General features: G+C 31.4%; 3 protein-coding genes and 1 pseudogene across 7 annotated transcripts in view; all 4 read left to right on the top strand.

The window, feature by feature from the left end:
• Positions 1–2,435: 2,435 nt before the first annotated feature.
• Positions 2,436–4,172, top strand: LOC149882094 (zinc finger MYM-type protein 1-like). The gene is made up of 2 exons (XM_090065888.1): positions 2,436–3,093; positions 3,196–4,172. Exons 1-2 carry the CDS (start codon positions 2,436–2,438, stop codon positions 4,170–4,172), a joined length of 1,635 nt encoding a protein of 544 aa, XP_089922014.1.
• Positions 4,173–5,796: 1,624 nt separating this feature from the next.
• The window catches only part of LOC145191419 (phosphatidylinositol 3,4,5-trisphosphate 5-phosphatase 2A-like), a 401,680-nt gene continuing 388,414 nt past the window's right edge, over positions 5,797–19,062 (top strand). For all 5 annotated transcript variants that reach the window (XR_016445129.1, XR_016445128.1, XM_090067227.1 and 2 more), the window contains exon 1: positions 5,797–5,838. The gene's annotated coding sequence lies outside the window, so the exon portion shown is untranslated. The remainder of the gene's footprint in view (positions 5,839–19,062) is intronic.
• On the top strand, positions 15,751–16,158 carry LOC149882093 (uncharacterized). Its single transcript, XM_090065887.1, has one exon. It carries the CDS (start codon positions 15,751–15,753, stop codon positions 16,156–16,158), a length of 408 nt encoding a protein of 135 aa, XP_089922013.1.
• Positions 17,055–17,973, top strand: LOC149882092 (uncharacterized; annotated as a pseudogene).

The following is a 19,062-nucleotide window of genomic DNA, read 5'->3' as shown; positions in this document are numbered from 1 at the left end:
TTTTCCAGTGTGGTCTTCATATATATATATATATATATATATATATATATATATATATATATATATATATATATATATATATATATATATATATATATATATAGAGAGAGAGAGAGAGAGAGAGAGAGAGAGAGAGAGATATACATATATATATATATATATATATATAAATTATATATATATATATATATATATATATATATATATATATATATATATATATATATATATATATATAGTGGACAAGTAAAAAGTTGCCAAACAGCTGATGAAGCATTGTATCAATACATAGAAGTTGTTCATGAATATGAAGCAAAAGGAAGGGCAGTTTGCCAATGGCGTACCGAAGGTGGGTCGTACGGGGAGCGGTTCGCCCCAGGCCCCGTCTGGGAGTAGGCCCCCAAATGTTGATACAATTTTTTTTTTTTTTTTACTTCAGCCGCATTTTGTAATAGTCAACATTTTTGTGCTGTAATCATAATTGTTTACAACGAAAATGAACCTGAAACATGATTGCATCTGCTTGCCAAGATAATAAACATCCACAGCAAACAAACCAAGATGTAAGAAATTGAAATGACATCTTGGCCGATAACAATCATCGTGACTGTTTTGGAGGCCCGTCGCGAAACTTCCTCCCCCACACCCGCGAGTACTAATAAATAGATTCGCCCGCCCGCCCTACCTACGAGTCTATGGTTCATGATGGTTCAGGCAGACTGACGGATGTTTATGTTGTTTCTTTAATGTGATTAACATACTCTATCATTCAGTACCTCAATAATTCGAGAGCAAATCACGTCTTCAGTTCGTCATCACCAAGTTACATGGTAAGCTATAATTTTATTCCTGCATATAGGCCTAACAAGGCTGCGTGAGAAGATTTTAGTTATCAGGTAATAATTTAATATCACACGTCGTTTTATGTTGAAGCCGCATAAGGGGCATTAAACACTATCCGTATAGTCAATTTAATTACTTGGTTTTTAATAACTAATTTTGACCTTTAAAGTGAGTAGGCCTAGCCTATTTTGGTAAACAATAATTTTTATCAGTAGTACGAAAACATTTTGTTTTGATATTATTTGCTCGTCCTAGCGAATTTCCCATATGGAAGGAGCTATTACCATAGGTGGAATGGACAAAGTTAAGCCCAAGACCATGATAACATTCATCTTGGGGGCCCCAGATTCCGAAAACATTAAAGTTAAAGTCGTTTTTTTTTTTAAATCCCCCATATTATTCTTGTGGTTCATAAATCCAATTAATATCCTGCTTATTTGTGAACATTAATAAAAATAATATTTAAAACAAATATCATTATTATAATAAATATAACAAATACAATAAATATAATAAATATAAAAGATTTAATAAATACAAAAGATATAATAAATATAATAAATATAAAAGATATAATAAATATAATAAATATAAAAAATATAATAAATATAATGAATATAATAAATATAATTAATATAATTAATATAACAAATATAGTTAATATAGTTAATATAATGAATATAATAAATACAATAAACACAATAATAGTTGTAAATGTAACAAATATAATTATCATAATAAATAATATATTAATTATAATATACGTCAAAACAGAAAACACACAACTAACTAAATTAGAGGCAGATTAATATACAATGAGAACATCTAAATTCCCCTTTGAACAGCTGCTCTAAGAATACTCGTTAAAGCATTAGCAATAATAGGCAATCAGACAATTCCCTTAAGAAAATTCTAGAATAAACAACTCCCGTGGAGACAGCCAATCTCTGCCAACCTGTCTCTAAAATAAAACCACGAATAATGACAAAAAATAATTCCAATTAAAAACGTTATTAAACACACCTTAAGAATTACCTAACTTTATTCGTGGAGACATGCGAAGCTCTGATGCGTAAATAGAACAATAGGCCTTTGAAAACCTACAACGATAGAACAATGGAATTTTAAAACCAGAAATTTTATATTTTCATGTGCGCACATTTCACTTTAAATAGATATCTACTAACAAGCGAAGTGAAAACATCATTAGTTATACTGTTACTTATACTGAAATTTTTCTAAGAAAATAGCCGAAAAATGTAATTCAAAACTTGACAGTTTTGTCTTACAGTGTTTATTTATTAGGTTTGTTTCGTTTTCAAACCCCGTAACGCGAAGGTTTGTTTTATTTTCTAAATACTTTATTGTGTAAAATAGAACAATTGTTTTCAGAGTCAAGAAACCTGTTGATAACATGAAACGAAACTATCCCAGTGGATGGGAAAAAGAGAAAAAACAAAAAGCCAAAGAACAAGAACTACAACGGTTGTCGGGTTCAATACTTAAATTTAATAAAAGGGCACTATCTCAGACAAACAATGAAGCAGGGCCAGAGGAGGGCCCTGAATCTTTAGAAGGCCCAAGTACAAGCTATGGCCAACGGAATGAACAAACAACCAATGAAGAACAAGAAAAAGGAGAAGAACAATACAAAAGGCAAGAAGAAGAAGACATTAAATTATGGTGTTGGAAACTGGCCCACTCCAATGCCAGATTATCTCAGAACCGATGTTATAAAACAAGGCAGTAAAATTTACCAGAACTTGGAGGGACCATTTGATCCAGTTCATAAACCAGGAGAAAATTCAAAGGGTCAAACTAAGCAGCTGACAAAAAGCTGGTTTTACAAAAAGCTTCCAAGTGGAGAACAGATTTTGAGGAAATGGATGGTCTATTCTCATGAAAAAAAATCACTGTTTTGCTTTTGTTGCAAGTTGTTTGATAAGAACGATAATCCAACGACCAAATCAAGTTTCATCACAGGATTCGGTAGTTGGTGGAAATTGAATCCTAAAGTATCAGATCACGAAAACTCTGAATTGCATATTAACAATTTAGAAAAATGGAAAATACTTGAAGCAAGGCTTCTCCAAAACAAAACCATCGACGCTGCTCACCAAGACGTAATGGAAAAAGAGAAGAAGAAATGGAGAGACATTTTGCATCGTCTCTTAGATATAATACTTTTTTTGGCAAAGCAGAATTTGCCTTTTCAAGGCCACAGGGAAGACTTTGCGTCTGAAAACCGTGGTAATTTCTTGGAATTTGTCAGCCTCCTTTCAAACTATGACCCAATTTTAAAGAAGCACAGCATACGGCTTCAGCTATCATTGTAATCAAGATTGATTCCAGTTTCTTATTTATCGCCTGCAGTGCAAAATGAGTTTATATCTCTTTTAGACGATGCTGTAAAACAAGAATTAATTTGTAAAATCAAGAAAGCTAAATTCTATGGCATATTGTTTGACAGCACACCAGATATATCCCACACTGAACAAATGAGTCAGGTCATAAGGTATGTGAAAATTAACAACAGGAACGTGGAAGTGAAAGATTCATTTCTAGGTTTTATTCCTCTAAGTGGGAAAAAGGCAGACTCTATAGCACAGGAAGTTGTTCAATCTCTTGAAAAAGACGGCTTGGATTTAAAGCTTTGTCGAAGCCAAGGATACGATAATGCCACGACAATCTCTGGCATTCATACAGGAGTACAAACCAGAATTAAAGAATTTAATCCAAAAGCAATATTTGTGCCTTGTGCTTACCATTCGCTTAATTTATGTGGCGTACATGCTTTTGGTAGTGTTTCTGTTTGTGTCACATTTTTTGGAACTTTGGAAAGTGTGTACACGTTTTTTTCATGTTCAACACATAGATGGGAGGTCCTAAAAGAAACCGTTGGAGTGACAGTGAAGAGACTTAATGATACCAGGTGGAGTGCTCATCATGATGCCGTGAAACCAATCTTCAAACATTTCGAAAAGTTGGTTAAGGCTGTGGAAAAGCTTTGTGATGCTTCTGAAAACCTAGATACGAGAGGAGCAGCGGAGGTGTTGATGACAAAAATTTGTAATTTCAATTTCCTTTGCTTCTTGCATTTGTGGTACCACATTCTACTTGAGGTGAATCATGTCCAAAAATATCTTCAAATCGAAGGTATTAGCTTGGAAAAGTGTGTTGTGAAGCTGAAAAGCTTGAAGACCTTTTTAGTAGAGAGTCGAGAGGTTCTGGTCCATAATGCTGTAGAACATGCGACCCAGACTTGTGCTGAAATGGGCATTGATATTGAAAGCAGAAAACGCAAGCGAGTGAAAAAGATGATGCCATGAGAAACTGCTAAAGATGCAGGTTTAACTCCACAGGAAGAATTGAAGCGTGCTATGTTCGAGTGCATTGACCATTTTCATGTAGAATTAGAAAAACGTTTGACCTCGATGAACATTGTGTATGAAAAGTTTTCTGTTGTACACACAGGTAATCTTTTGAAGGCAACTGATGAAGAAATTGTAACCTATGCCCATCAGTTTTCAGAAACTTTCAATGATGTAGAGGAGGAAGAAATGCTGCCTGAAGTAAAGAGGCTAAGAAGACATCTGAAGGCTTCTGGCATCAAATTAGACATTGCAGCTGCATGGACATCCTTGAAAATGCTTCAGTTTATCATTGAAATGGACTTTCGTGAATCGTTGCCAAACGTGACTGAAGCTCTTAAACTGTTTCTAACTATATGTGTGTCCGTGGCTTCTTGTGAGAGGAGTTTTTCAAAATTGAAATTAATTAACATCTCCGCTCTACAATGAGCCAGTCTCTTTGACGAGCTTGGCCATAACATCAGTAGAAAACGAAATTGCATACATGTAAATTTTGATGAGTTAATCAAACGATTTGCAGAACTCAAGGCTCGCAAGAAAGCATTTTACTGTGTTTCTAGAGGTAACTCTTTGCTGTAAATCTGTTTTTTTTTACTGTACATTTTACATGATTATATTATCATTTAAAATAAATAATCAAAAACTAATGTTTTAGTAATTTGTGTACATAAATGAAATTCTATAAGTGATAAAATGGCGTTAATGGATATATATATAAACATAAACTGATAGATAATTATAAAGATGGTATTTGGTAGTTTTTGTTTATTATAAACGTTTTCAAGAAAGTGGAGAAAGATAATGTGTTTTACATACATTCATTAATGTAGTCTATATATTAAGCATGGGAATTTCGAAGTTCGAAATTCGATGATTTCGTAATTTCGGATGTTTCGATCTAAATTTCGGTCCGAAATGTATTCAAAATTGGATCGAAACTAATTTCGAGTCGAAATTTTTCCACAAGTTTTGGGTCCAAATAAATTTCGTATCGAAATTTATATTGAATTTTCGAAAGACGAAATTTCGAATTTATCAGAAAAATAAATTTCGCGAATTTCGAAAGAACGAGACTGGCAGGTAAATCGAATTTCGCAATTTCGTGAATTTAGAAAAAAACAAAAATCGAAATTTGAAACATACCGAATTTTCGCCTAAATTTCGTCAAATTTGGAACTAATTCGCCTATTTCGTCTTATCTCGTCAATTTTGATTTTATTTTGATACTTTCGAAATAATTTTGTTGATTTCGTGCAATAATTAATAAAACGTCGAAATTAATTTTATTACTTTTGGTAGATTAAATTTTTCATTAAATTTCAACCAGTGGGAGTATTAATTTCGCCTCTTTTTTTTTAATTTCGATAGGTTCGTTTTAATCTTGCTGGTTTCTTATTAATTTCGATAATTTTGATTTAATTTCGCTGGTTTTGTATTAAATTCGATTTGAATATAAATATTGACAATTTTAACTTAAAACTCATTATCATTTTGTTAACCAAAACTACTAGTACTAGTTTCTCTGTGCTACTACTGCTACAGTGCTACTTTTTGGATTTATTTCTACACTACTTTCTACACTACGGAAAAAACACATACTACAATTTAGTCACTGTGTATTAAGATAATATTTCATTAATGGCTGCATACGCTGAATCAACTAAAAAGCATTATGCCTCGCGAATGGAAAGAGTCGTGGATATTAATATTTATATGGATCCATCAGAATCGCTAAATCGTAAATATCGCGAAAGTCGAGCGAAAGAAATAAATGACGAAATACATCGAATCGTTGGTAGAGGGAAGGTTTCGAGCCTCACTTACAAAAATCGAGGTCAATGGATCATCGAATTTCACAACACTAATGACGCTGATGCTTTTATAAAATCCGATATCAAAATAAGTAAATGCAACAAGAGCATAGCAAAGAGAAAAAGAACCGATATAGGATTTTTAATAACAATAAAGTGTGACCCCTTGTTTTACGATAAGGAGATACTCGAAGCACTCGACCCTTTCGTAGAAGAATTCTACAACATAACACACACTACATATGAATTCGATAAGAGCCTAAGAGACGGTAGGAGATTATTTCGAGTTAGACTTAGTGTTACATTAGAAGAATTACCACATTTCATTGAAATTGGGGGTGTACGTATCGCGTTGCACTTTGCTGGGAAATCTTTCCTCTGCGGAGTGTGCAAGAACTCACATCCCCCAAACATCAGATGCATCTCGATGAAGAAAAATGAACCCCAGATGAATGAAAGCATAGATACAGAGATAGATGAACCCGACCATCCTGAGAAAAATATGAAAATCAAAGAACCTACAAAAACAGAAACTCTAAACGACTCTACATTAGAATCAAAATATAGAGCAACGAGTTCACCAAAGAACACCGAAGAAACTACCACGAAAACAAAGCCTACCGCAGATGAAATAATAGATGAACTAGTTTCTAAAACGTTTACATCGATTCCCGAAGAAGAACTCAATGCAGAACTTAGAAAACTAACCAGAGAAAATTTCAATTTATATGTACAAAAAGTAAACGAGAGATGCGACAGAGATGAAAGAGAAAGAGAAATAGACTTCACGACAGTAAAATCAAGAACAGAAATTAAAAAAGAGAAACAACAGAAAGAAATACAACAAAAGGCGATAGAAAACAATGAAAAATTTTCAAATAAAAGATCTGGACCTCCACCGACACCATCAAAAAAGGACACTAAAAGATACAATACCTCGTAATAAAAAGACATGAAAACAAAAACGCTAAATATTATTCGACAGTCTCTAAATATTCTCTATTTTTATCTTTATTAACGTATATATTATAATAACAACAATTTTTTTAATCAGAGGAGGAGATACCAACAGCGAGCAAAAACTCCATAAAAGGCGCTTATTCTCAATGAATTATTCATTCAGAATGAGCGCTCTCCCAAAATGAAGCATTAAAAATTTCGATATATAAAAAATTTGGAGAACTTTGAGAGGTTCTCTCTGTGGTGATCAACCCCTCTGAAATTTTTATGACGGAGTTCTGTTGTTTACCGAATTATTATTATTTTATTTTATTATTTTCTCATTATTATTTCACTATATTTTATTTTATTTTTTCTCTAACTCCGGTAATAGTTAGGCATATAATTGTATTTGTGTGACGAATTATTAACGGAGACGTCAGTAAGGCAAGTAGCCGGATGACGGAAAAAACTGCAATACCATTTCTACACTATTTCTTCAGGTAGGACAATTTCCTTTGTTTTTTGATTTATTTTATTTTAATTTCTACTCAATTATTATAAGGCATACAGTATATAACACTAGTAATATAGTAGTAAGTATATCCAACTTTATCTAGCTATCTTTTAATTGGACATTGACTTTATTAAATTATTTAGGGAGATTATATATTTAAGTTAAGATAGTTATTGTTAAAAACTTTGAGTTGTTTAATTAATTTATATAACATAATAGTAGGTATTACTATTTACTATTTTGCAAGATGCAACGCCATCTATCGAAATTGAATCGAAATATACGAAATTATGACGAAATATACAAAACGTAGACGAAATCAACGAAATTAGTTCGAATTTACTATTTATATTTATATTTTAATTTAATAAAACCTATGTACAAGTAATAAGTACTTTTATGTTATGTTATATTAATTAATTAAACAGGTCAATGTCCAATTAAAAGATAGCTAGATAAAGTTGGATATACTTTATAATGTGACACAGTTGCTGACTTTAACTATGTCACGTTATAGTTTAATTTTCAACTTTATATTGGCATCTAGTAATTGGTCCTAGACCTTAAAACATTATTACTTGACTTTAAATTTTTTAAGTTAAGACAGTTATTGTTAGAACCTAGAACTTGTTTAATTAATAAATATTAAATAATAAGAGGTAATTGTATTAGATAAATTAAATAGTAAATTCGAACTAATTTCGTTGATTTCGTCTGCGTTTTGTATACTTCGTCACAATTTCATTTATTTCGATTCAATTTCGATATATTTATTTAAATAATTTAATTAAACAAGTTCTAGTTTCCTTTGTTTTTTGATTTAATTTACTAATTTTTTTTTCCTTTCACAGATCACTTATTCAACATGCCAAGAGCTTCAACCAATCCAATTTGGAATTATTTCACTCAGTCTGAGGAAACTGCTCCAGCACCTAAAACCAACAAACATGCAAAGCCAACTAAACTTGCTTCTTGCAATACTTGTAAGAAGACCATAAAAAGGAATGATGGAGCAACTTCTGGATTAATTACACACTTGAGGTAGGCATTTATTTAATTTTTTTAAAATAAATAAATTTATTGTAATTTTAAGTAGGCATTTATGACATTTTTTTAAAATAATTGTTATATAATTTTAAGTAGGCATTTATGTAATTAATTTTTTAGTAACTTTAGTAACTTTAATGTAATTTAAAACTAATTTTTAAACTAATTAGGTTATTTTTTAATTTTATTAAATTTCGATCTAATTTCGTTTATTTCGTCTGAGTTTCGTGTATTTCGATATAATTTCGTTTATTTCGTTTCAATTTCATTAATATTTTTTTTTTTTTTACAGAACTTGTCATGAACACACCCAGTATTTGGCTTACTGCAAAGAATATGATTTGATTAAGAAAGAAGATGAAAGAAAGAGAGTAAGGCAGGAGGAGGAAGCTGCTGAAAAGAATACTCAGTCTCAAAAAGGTGTAGTTAAAAGAAGTCAGTCTCAAGGCACTTTGGAGGACTACACAAGGAGCATCAAGTATTATATGCAGAGCAAGCAGCAGTTAATGTTTGACTCCCAACTTGTGATTTTGCTAGCATCTTTAAATTTGTCATTTAATGTGGTTGAGAAGCCTGCTTTTAAGAACTTTTGTCAACAATTTTTGCCCAAATATCACATCAAAATAAGAAAAACATTTGCAGAATCAAAGCTTAATAATGTTTATGAGAACTTACTGAAAAATGTCAATGAAGAGCTTAAATATGACCTAAAAAATATTCAGATGGTTTGTTTCACTACTGATGGCTGGACCGCCCAAAATGGAGACCCATTTGTCTCCCTTAGTGTACACTATACAACAGAGGAGTTTGAATTGAAAAAAATTGCTTTGGCTATTGAAAATTTCACAGACAAGAAAACTGCAGCAAACATTTCAGATGCATTTGACAGCATGATTGAACAATTCCCAGCATTGAATGGACAAAACCTGATCAGACAAGTGGTGACAGATGCAGCCAACACCATGAAATCTGCCATGACACAAGAAAGTGACAAAGTGCATGAACATTTTATTTGCCTTGCCCACATCCTCAACACATGTCTCAAACATGCTTGCAAAGCATTTCCAGCAATTGATGCTGCCATTCAAAAATGTAAGGAACTAGCAAGGAAAACACATCAGAGCTTTAAGGATCACGAAGAAATTGTCAAGTACTGTATTGAAAAAAATGTTAAAGTAAGAAAGATCATCCAATCATGTGAAACCAGGTGGAACTCAAATTGCATGATGTTGGACTCAATTAAACAGATGAAAGATGGCCTGCTACATGCAAAGAGGTCATTGGGTACCTTTGCAGAAGGTCATTTCACCACCTTCATACCCACAGAAGATGAATTTGATGTGCTACATAAATTGACTAAGTTCCTCATGAAGGTAAAAACTAGTTCAGAAATGTTATCAGCTGATGAGAAACCAACTTTGCATCAAGTGATTTTTTTGTTAACAGCACTCAAAGACAACATTGATGCTGTGCTAGAAGAAATTGTTGGCATACAAAGGTATGTCCCCCTGGCTGTGTTTCTTGAAAGTTTTAAAGGACACCTACTTCAAAGAGTGAGCAATTATGGAGCTGACAACCTAGCCTATGCCATTTGTTCACTGCTTCACCCACTGTTCAGAGAACACCATCTTGAAGTGGAAAGAAAAGTCTGGAATAAAACAACAAATAACTTTGAAGGTACTGGTCAAAATTACAAAGATTACTGGCAGTCTTATTTCGTAAAAGGTCATCCCTCTACTCGTGAATGGAAGGAACAGAGAGATAAATCTCTTGAAGAAATGAGTGCAAGTGCTACAGACTTGGAGCTGGATGATTCACAAGACGATAATTTCCTTGGTAGCGCTCTAAAGAACTTCCAAAAAAGTCAAAACCCAACAACATCAAAGTCAAAAGGGCTAAGCGGTAAACCACCTTTGCAGCACGAATTTGAAATGTTTGAATTATTGCCTAGAGATTGTGATCATAAGGTTGATCCTTTGATGTGGTGGAAAAATAAAGCAGACCTTCTACCAAAGCTTGCAAAATTGGCAAGGCATTGGCTATGCATTCCAGCCACCTCAACCACCTCAGAAAGAATGTTTTCAACTGGTGGCAAAATTGTTACAGACACAAGACACAACCTAGACCCAGAAACTACCAGCAAACTGTTATTTATTAATGAAAATTATCACAGGGTTGATGCAAACACTAATGAATGGGATCTTAAATGTGTGGAGGAAATACCTGCCTCTCAAGAAGAACAGAGAAATCAAAATAACAAAAGACAAGCACCACCAAATTCACCAAATGCAAGTGTTACTATGAGCCCTCCTAAAAAAAGGGCTTTGTCTGTAGTCATGAAGAAAAAAAAGAGACACAATCCAGACTACAGTGCATCAGCAGAATTAGTGGATGACCCAGATGACCCAGACACTCCAAATCAATCTGCTGAGTCTCAATCTCAACCTGAATGTTCTCAATCTCAATCTATTTTGCAGAAATCCACTTCATCAAAAAGAAAGACCATTGATAAAAAAAAAATGAACAGATCTAAAACATTTGACACAAGTAAAGATGAAGGGAAAAGGAGCATCCTTGATGCTTTAGATGATGATGATTTTATTGATGATGATGATTTGATTTAAATTTGATTTGATTTAAATGTTTCTACTGCAAAAGAAATAGTAAATTACAATTTATTTAATTTCATTTCATTTCATTTTATTTCATTTTATAATAAATTAAGGTGAAAATGGGGAAAATAACAAAATTAAATCGAAATATACGAAATTAGAACGAAATAAACGAAATTAAAACAAAATAAACGAAACTATTACTTCTTTTAATAATTTTGTATCTTGTAGGGGAAAATTTTGGGTTTTAAGGAGATTTCGCGAAATTAACAAAATTAACTGAACTAACGAAATAATTTCGACCTTCCAAAATTATATCGAAATCAACGAAATTAGATCAAAATTGTCGAATTTTACTTCAATATGCTGAGTTCTTTCTAATTTCGGTGATTTCGATTTCGAATACCGTCAATCCGAAAATGTGGGTAAAGTACAATTTCGCGAATTTCGAAAAACCGAAATTTTTAAACATTACAAATTCACGAATTTCGAAATTACGAAACTAAAACTTATGTTTAATTTTGTGTCAATTTCGTTACTTTCAATGACCCGAAATTATACGAAATTATTTCGCGAAATTAAACAATCCAAAAAATCGAAATTTCGTTCTCAATTTCGATCCGAAATTGAAACACGAATTTCGTTTCGTTTAATTTCGTCGATTTCGAAGGCCGAAATTCCCATGCTTACTATATATATATATATATATATATATATATATATATATATATATATATATATATATATATATATATATATATATATATATATATATATATATATATTAGAGATATGACTAAAAATTTTTTTTGGCAATTTTTGGTTTCCCATGCCACTATGAGTGGAGAAATTACATTTTAAAACTGGAAATACCATTTGAAAGTGTTAAATCTTAAAAAAGTTCGTCCCCCCCCTCCCTAAGCTAAAAACTGTTTTCTCCCATCTACACTATGAGTCATAAAAAAACATGCCACTGAACTTTCTACCATGACTTTGTGAAATTTGGTCTGATGCCTAACAAAGTTTTAGGTTTTGTTAAGAATTGAATTGCAGAAAAACATTCGTCTGATGGCGACCCAATTCTAAAGACTGACTGTACACGAACACTCCAAACTTCAACAACAGAAAATTGTCTGATTTCTTATATAGAAGTTAAAATTAGTTTAAAAATTCTAGGTTGAGACAATAAAAAAGAATTTAAAAAGTAATATTTTATATTAGTCAAGTATTGTTCTTGTTCTCTACTTGAAGAAGACACCATTTTTAGTAAACAACTAAAAGTATTTAAACTTTTGGATGGTTTTAGCTTAACATTTGCATTTCAGTAACTTCACTTTTTGGTAAAGAAATAAGACAATTTTGTGTTGATGAAGTTTGGAGTGCACGTGCATAGTGAGCAATGGCACTTTGGTGGTAATTTTGATGTCGTTTAGTAGATAATTTATTTGTGAATAATCGCTGAATAAATTTTTAAAATCGGTTCACAATGAGCAAAGTTATTGCAATAAGTTCAGTGGCATGTTTTTTTACGACTCATAGTGTATCTATTGTTAGATACAGTACAGTTTAAGGTATCACAGCTTCAGTTTATTGCTGGTGTGATTTTGCTAAATGTATACATTCTTATTACATAATCTTTCATATTATATATTATATTTGTTATCATCACCTGACTTTTGATATTTTATAAATTTCTTTTGATAACCTAAACTCATAAGATTTATTTATTTGTAGATAATTAAATTTACACTCAAGTTATAATTCGACAAGACTATAGTCAAGATCTCTAAAAATAGTCTTCCTTCAGATTTGAATAAGAAACTATGGGAATCAAATTTGGTGAGGTTTGAAACAGCCAAGAATTCAAGAAAGTATGCAAAGATTGTTGACAGTCTTGATCAAATGAACAAAATGCCAACAGAGCAGCATATCCTGGACAGATTTAAGTGCTTAACTGCAAATGTGAAAAGTAGACAGGAGAGAGTTGTGATAGTGGTCAAAGAAGTAAAAATCTTATGGAAAAAACTGAATCTTCCAATTCAAAAAAGCAAATCTACAGTGGAAAGAAAAATTGAGAATGTACTAAACAAGTATGAAAAAGAAAGCAGAAAACCAGGAACGCAAGACTTTACCAACTTGTTCAACGTAACTGATGGAAATGGAGAATGGTTGTGCCAGGAAGATGAAGCCTTCCATAATCTTCAGATGTCAACAAATGGTAGAGCTGGCTACTGCACCACAATTGAAGATACACAAGGAGTTCATCCTAGAAAACTAAAGTTGATTAAGCAAAAAGTCAGTCAAGATAGTAAGGATGATTTCAGCAGTGAAGATGAAGAACAGCAAAGAGTCAGTCAAGATACTAAGGATGATTTAAGCAGTGAAGGTGTAGAACATTTTAGCACTGAAGAAGAAAAACAAGATTCTGAAGGTGGTTCTCAAGATTCAGAGGCTCCAACAACATGTAAAAGACAAAAAACTGATTATGCAATAAATTTGATGACAAAAGCAAAACTGAGTTCAAGAAAGGCACACCAGTCTGCAAAACTCTTGCAAGAGATGGAATTTCTATTCCGACTCCAACTCAAAGTGGTATTTACAAAGCTACAATGAAAGCAGGAGAAAAATTAAAAGAACATTTTATTGAAACTCTAAGAAACGAAAACTGGAGCTTGCACTTTGATGGGAAGCACATAAGGAATACAGAGTACCAGGTTGTAGTTCTAAAAAATGAAAATAGAGAAGTTAAACTAGCAGTTCTTGCACTGATCAATGGAAAAGGTGAAACAATATTCAATGGAATAAAAACTGTGCTTGATGAATATAAGCTATGGCCCGCAATTAAGTTAATAATTTCTGATACAACCTCTGCAAATACAGGAAAATCTGTTGGGGCACTCACACTACTAGAGAAGTATTTTGTTAAGCTTGGATTAGACAAACCTCTTTATATTGGATGCCAGCATCATGTTCTTGATACATTACAAAAACATGTGATGAATGATTATTTTGAAGCAGCAACAACCTCGCCTAAATTCAATTATTGGTTCATTAGCAGAATAACAGAAGAGTACCAGCAACTGAAAGCATCTTTTGACAATTCTGAAGATGCTCTGAAGAAAGAAGAAGAAATTGTTTGGAGAGATAATATGGCTTTCCTTCATCACTTGATCACTTGTTACAGACAGTTTAAGAAAACAGGATGCTTCCCTAAAGTAAATTTCAGAACTTTGTCAAATATAAGCAATGCAAAATGGAATAGCCGAGCAATCTATGCTTTGCTAGCTTATATTTTACTTCCAGAATTTCAACAGTCAGCCGAAGGTTAGTCATCATGTGACTTTATTAGTGGCACATGGAGTGATATCTGGTTTTCTGGTCAGGTTTATAATCAGGATAACTACAATAATTTGGCAGCCGTTTTCAAAAATCACTCAAAAGCAATAAAGCCTTAAAGGAATTTTCGGTCGGTTGAGCCGACTCCAATCCCAACTCAAAAGTCAAACATTTGTGCTGAACGTACAATTAAAGTTCTGCAGGATTTACTTCCATTGTGCAAAAGCATTGAAAAAATTAACATTAAATTTCTTTTGACAAATGAACACTAAAACCTGTATGTTTGTATTTCTGATTAAAAAAAACCATTTTGTACAATATATAATTGTATATATTTTTATAAATTTGAATAAGGGGGTGATATTTTTTTAATGTTGACACTTGCCATTGGATTTTTCTTGAACTTTGCATTAAAACTCCACAAAAAATAACATGGGAATAGGGTCTTTAAAAATTGTCATATCCCTAATATATATATATATATATATATATATATATATATATATATATATATATATATATATATATATATATATATATATATATATATATATATATGTATATATATATATATATATATATATAGGCCCCATTTACCAAGTGCCGCCCTAGGCCCCTAAACATGTTGGTACGCCACTGAAAAGAGTCATATGGTTTTGAAAGCTTAACGAGATTTTGGAATTTTGTGGGTTAATTTTAAAGCAATTGTGAATTTTGAAGAAAAAGCTAAGGAATCATTAAAATGATAGGAGATTTAGATTAGTTTCGCATTTCTCTTTGATGAGTATGGCAGTTGGTTGGTAAGTTTTATTTAGCTTTAGATTCATCAACTCTTTTATAACTGCCCGTATGTTTTTTATAATGTTCCTATTGTGTTTTAAAAAAGTTACGTAATATATCTCTTTAATACCAAGAGAACTAAGGGGAGCTATGTAGATATACACTGTGTGACAAAAGTTATCGTACGCTAAGAAAAAAAAAAATATTCATTATAGACACAATTTTTCTGCTATATTTAATGAAAATTATTTATAATTTTTTTTTTTAATAGTATTTATTTTGTTAATTTATGAATTTTTTGGAATTTATATTGAAATAACATTAAAATTAGGCTCAAAATTTGAAAAAAGTACATTAAAGATGATGACAAAAGTTATCGTACACTTGGCGTACACTAATATTTATTATACATTTTTGAAAATAAAGTAAACTATAAACACTTTAAGATTATTTTCAATTGTTTTAAATTAATTTTTTGGTTAAAAAAAAGTAAAATGAGCTCGAAACGGGTTAAGACCACTGTAGAAATTCGTAAGCTAATAATTAAGCATTGGAATGAAGGAAAATCGTTAAATTGTATTGCAAAAATTGTTGATTCTAAAAAATCCACAGTTTCTTCAATTATTAACAAGTTCAAAAAAACAGGAAAATTAGCTGATTTGCCCCGAAGTGGTCATCCAAAAAAACTGAATAAGCGTGCTGAACAAAGCTTAGCTTCCACAATCAAGAAAAATCGCTTTGTAAGTGCCAAAACTTTAGCTTGCAAAATAGAAAACGATTTGGGGGTTAAAATTAGTCCAAAAACAGTCATTCGAAGTCTTAAAAGACAAGGAATAGTGAGTCGCGTTCCAAGAAAGGTTCCTTGTGTTAGTGATAAAAATTGTAAGCTTCGATTAAACTAAGCTAAAACGTACATTGATATGCCAGACTCATTCTGGAATAAAGTCTTATGGACAGATGAGTCTAAATTTAATGTAAAAAGATCTGATGGTAGAATTCGGGTATGGCGTTCATCAAAAAATTGCTTAGAAAATGGAACTAAAGTCCGAACATTTAAACACGGAAATGGATCAGTAATGGTTTAGGGATGTATGTCGGCAGCAGGTGTTGGAAAGTTAGTATTTATTGAAGGAAATATGGATAAACATTACTATAAACGTATTATTAATGAAAATGTTGAACAATCAGCACGTAATCTTGGTATTGGTGATGACTTCGTTTTTCTTAAAGATAACGATCCCAAACATAAGGCCAAAGATGTGATGGAATTTATGGGAAAAAAAGGTTGGGACATACAAAATCATCCACCTCAAAGCCCTGATTTAAATGTAATAGAACATTTATGGGATGAAATCGATAGATGAATAGATAGAACAGGTGTAAACACCATTGAACAATTAAAAGTCCAAATTGTAAAGACGTGGGAATCAATCGATCCGTCTATTACAAAAAAAATCGTTGAATCGATGCCAAGACGTCTTGCTCCTGTTGTAAAAGCTAAAGCACAAAATACACGATACTAAAATATAAGTTTCGTTCCCATAATATTTATCAAAGTGTACTATTTTGAAAGCGTACAATAACTTTTGTCACCTTCTTTTTGTTACTTTTCTTGCTTTTTCATCAAGATAATAAAATAAAATTTTTTTCTTGTTCTGTTTTTTCAATTTTTGTTTAAATAATTATAAATCAAACAGTTTTTATTCAGTTTTTAACTTGTTCCTTGCATTTCTTTTATTCTAAATTAAGAGTTAGTAATTTTTTTAAAGTGTACGATAACTTTTGTCACACAGTGTACATGGCGATATACATTTTTGAATGTATATGCAAAGGTGATGTTGACTAGTAGAATATATATTTTGTTTAAGAGAACCTGAGAATTTGCTTAGCGACGCAATTGTGCTACGAATAAGATCCGACTTGACTCTCGATGATCAAGTCAATGCAGAAGCCAATATTAGATGTTTTTCATCAAGTGCACGATCAAAGAAGCTAACAGACGAGGCCAGCGGTAATCGCCCTGTAAATAATTTGTTTCTGTCGAAAGCAGGTATTGATTCAATGAAAAGAATTTCTCATATGGTGTATAAGGAAGAATCAAATTAGATGATGTATTATGACATTTAAAATGTTATACTTTCCCATTTAAGACCTAAAAAAACAACTAATTATTGCTGAAAGAGCCTAATTTTTAGCTTTAAAACAGTAAAGCAATGAAAACATTGCACCATATGTACAAAGATTACGCAAAGAATCTCGTTTTTTTAACTTCGAAAAGTAAATAACAGATGGCCAAAGTGCAGAAGATAACTTGATTCAAATGCGATTAACTGATGATTTACAATTTTCTAATCGGAGAGTTAAAGCTCTTGAAATATTACAAAATGGTGATTCTCCTAAGATCATCTGTTGATTTCAGTTAGCAGCTGGAATAAATGTTTTATTTTAGTAGACAAAACAAAATTGGTAAAAGAACATTCGGTCAATATGAATAAAAGTCAAGATAAACCAATTCAATGCAAATACTGTGACCTTCAACATTTGCCACAAAAATGCCCTAGATTAATAAAAAACTGTAAAAAATATGGTTAACTAAACCACTTTAAAATCTAGTCAAATCAAATATTAAATATGAAGTAGAAAAAGTAGAGAATGATGATGCAAGTATTTATTCTATAGAAATTAACGACTCAATACTAGAACTAATGTCAATATAAATAACTGAAATGCAAGTGGATAGTAGAACTCAAGCCACAATTATATTAAGATATGGCGAGCTAATATCTAAACCTATGTTACAAAAATGTCATCTTCCCTTAAAGCAACTTGATGGTACAATTATTAAAGTTTTTGGAAAATTTGAGGCAACGTTAGAATTAAAATCTAAAATAAATGTTGTACGAACTATTGTTGAAGATTTTATAAAAGTCATGGTTTGACTGGCATGGACAGATTAAAAGTAAATGCAACAAATTTGGTCAAAAATGTAAAACCTATTGCTCAAGGACGATTAGTAAGCCACAAAGCAAATATACTGGTAAAAAGTGGAGTGCAACCATCATTTGTGATAAAAAAGCTAAATGAAATGTTTCAAAATGGATTTCTTCAAAGATATCCATCTATGGTTTACTATATAACAGGCCTTGCTAACGCGCGGCTTGCGTAAAAAACTGGACGCAAGATAGTTTTATATTTGAAAAACTAGTAAGGGTGGTTTTTTGTAACAATAATAGTTATATAAGTTAATAAGCAATTATTATAAAATTAACAAATAAATTTTCATTTAAAATTTTATTTGATATAATTAATTTAAGTTGAATATATATATATATATATATATATATATATATATATATATATATATATATATATATATATATATATATATATATATATATATATATATAAAATGAAGAAACAACAACTATGTATGGTACTTAAAGTTTCATGCCTAACGAAAATCATCAGCCATGAAATACAAATCAAAACTATATACCGTGGTGTGACCTAACAAAGTCCTATGCTTTAAGAAAGTCCTAATTTATAAAATGACAATGTTCGTATATGTAAAATAAAAAATCTAGAAAAAAAAAATTTAGTTTCTTTAACTAACTAGATATCTAATTAAAATTACTAAGTTATTTTCCCCAATCGTTTATCTTATATATGCGAAATTTGTCATTTCTTAAATTAGGACTTTCTTAAGGCATAGGACTTCGTTAGGTCACACCACGGTAATAACCGTTACAAAGTTACAAAAATTACTGTACTTTAATATTGAAAAATACAAGAACGACACAGAACTA

Source organism: Hydra viridissima, unplaced genomic scaffold, assembly GCF_058129835.1.
Source record: "Hydra viridissima isolate aposymbiotic clone 2 unplaced genomic scaffold, HvirCarnegie_v1 scaffold_11, whole genome shotgun sequence".
NCBI lineage: Eukaryota > Metazoa > Cnidaria > Hydrozoa > Anthoathecata > Hydridae > Hydra > Hydra viridissima.
Note: the sequence above shows the minus strand (reverse complement) of the source record. Positions and strands in the feature narration are given on the sequence as shown.

Excerpts from the sequence above, each read along its gene's own strand:
- LOC149882094 (XM_090065888.1), top strand. The coding sequence starts at position 2,436 with ATGGCCAACGGAATGAACAAACAACCAATGAAGAACAAGAAAAAGGAG. Across the intron at positions 3,094-3,195 it reads CTTTGCGTCTGAAAACCGTG|TTTCTTATTTATCGCCTGCA; the intron begins GTAATTTCTTGG and ends GATTGATTCCAG.
- LOC149882093 (XM_090065887.1), top strand. The coding sequence starts at position 15,751 with ATGAGCTCGAAACGGGTTAAGACCACTGTAGAAATTCGTAAGCTAATA.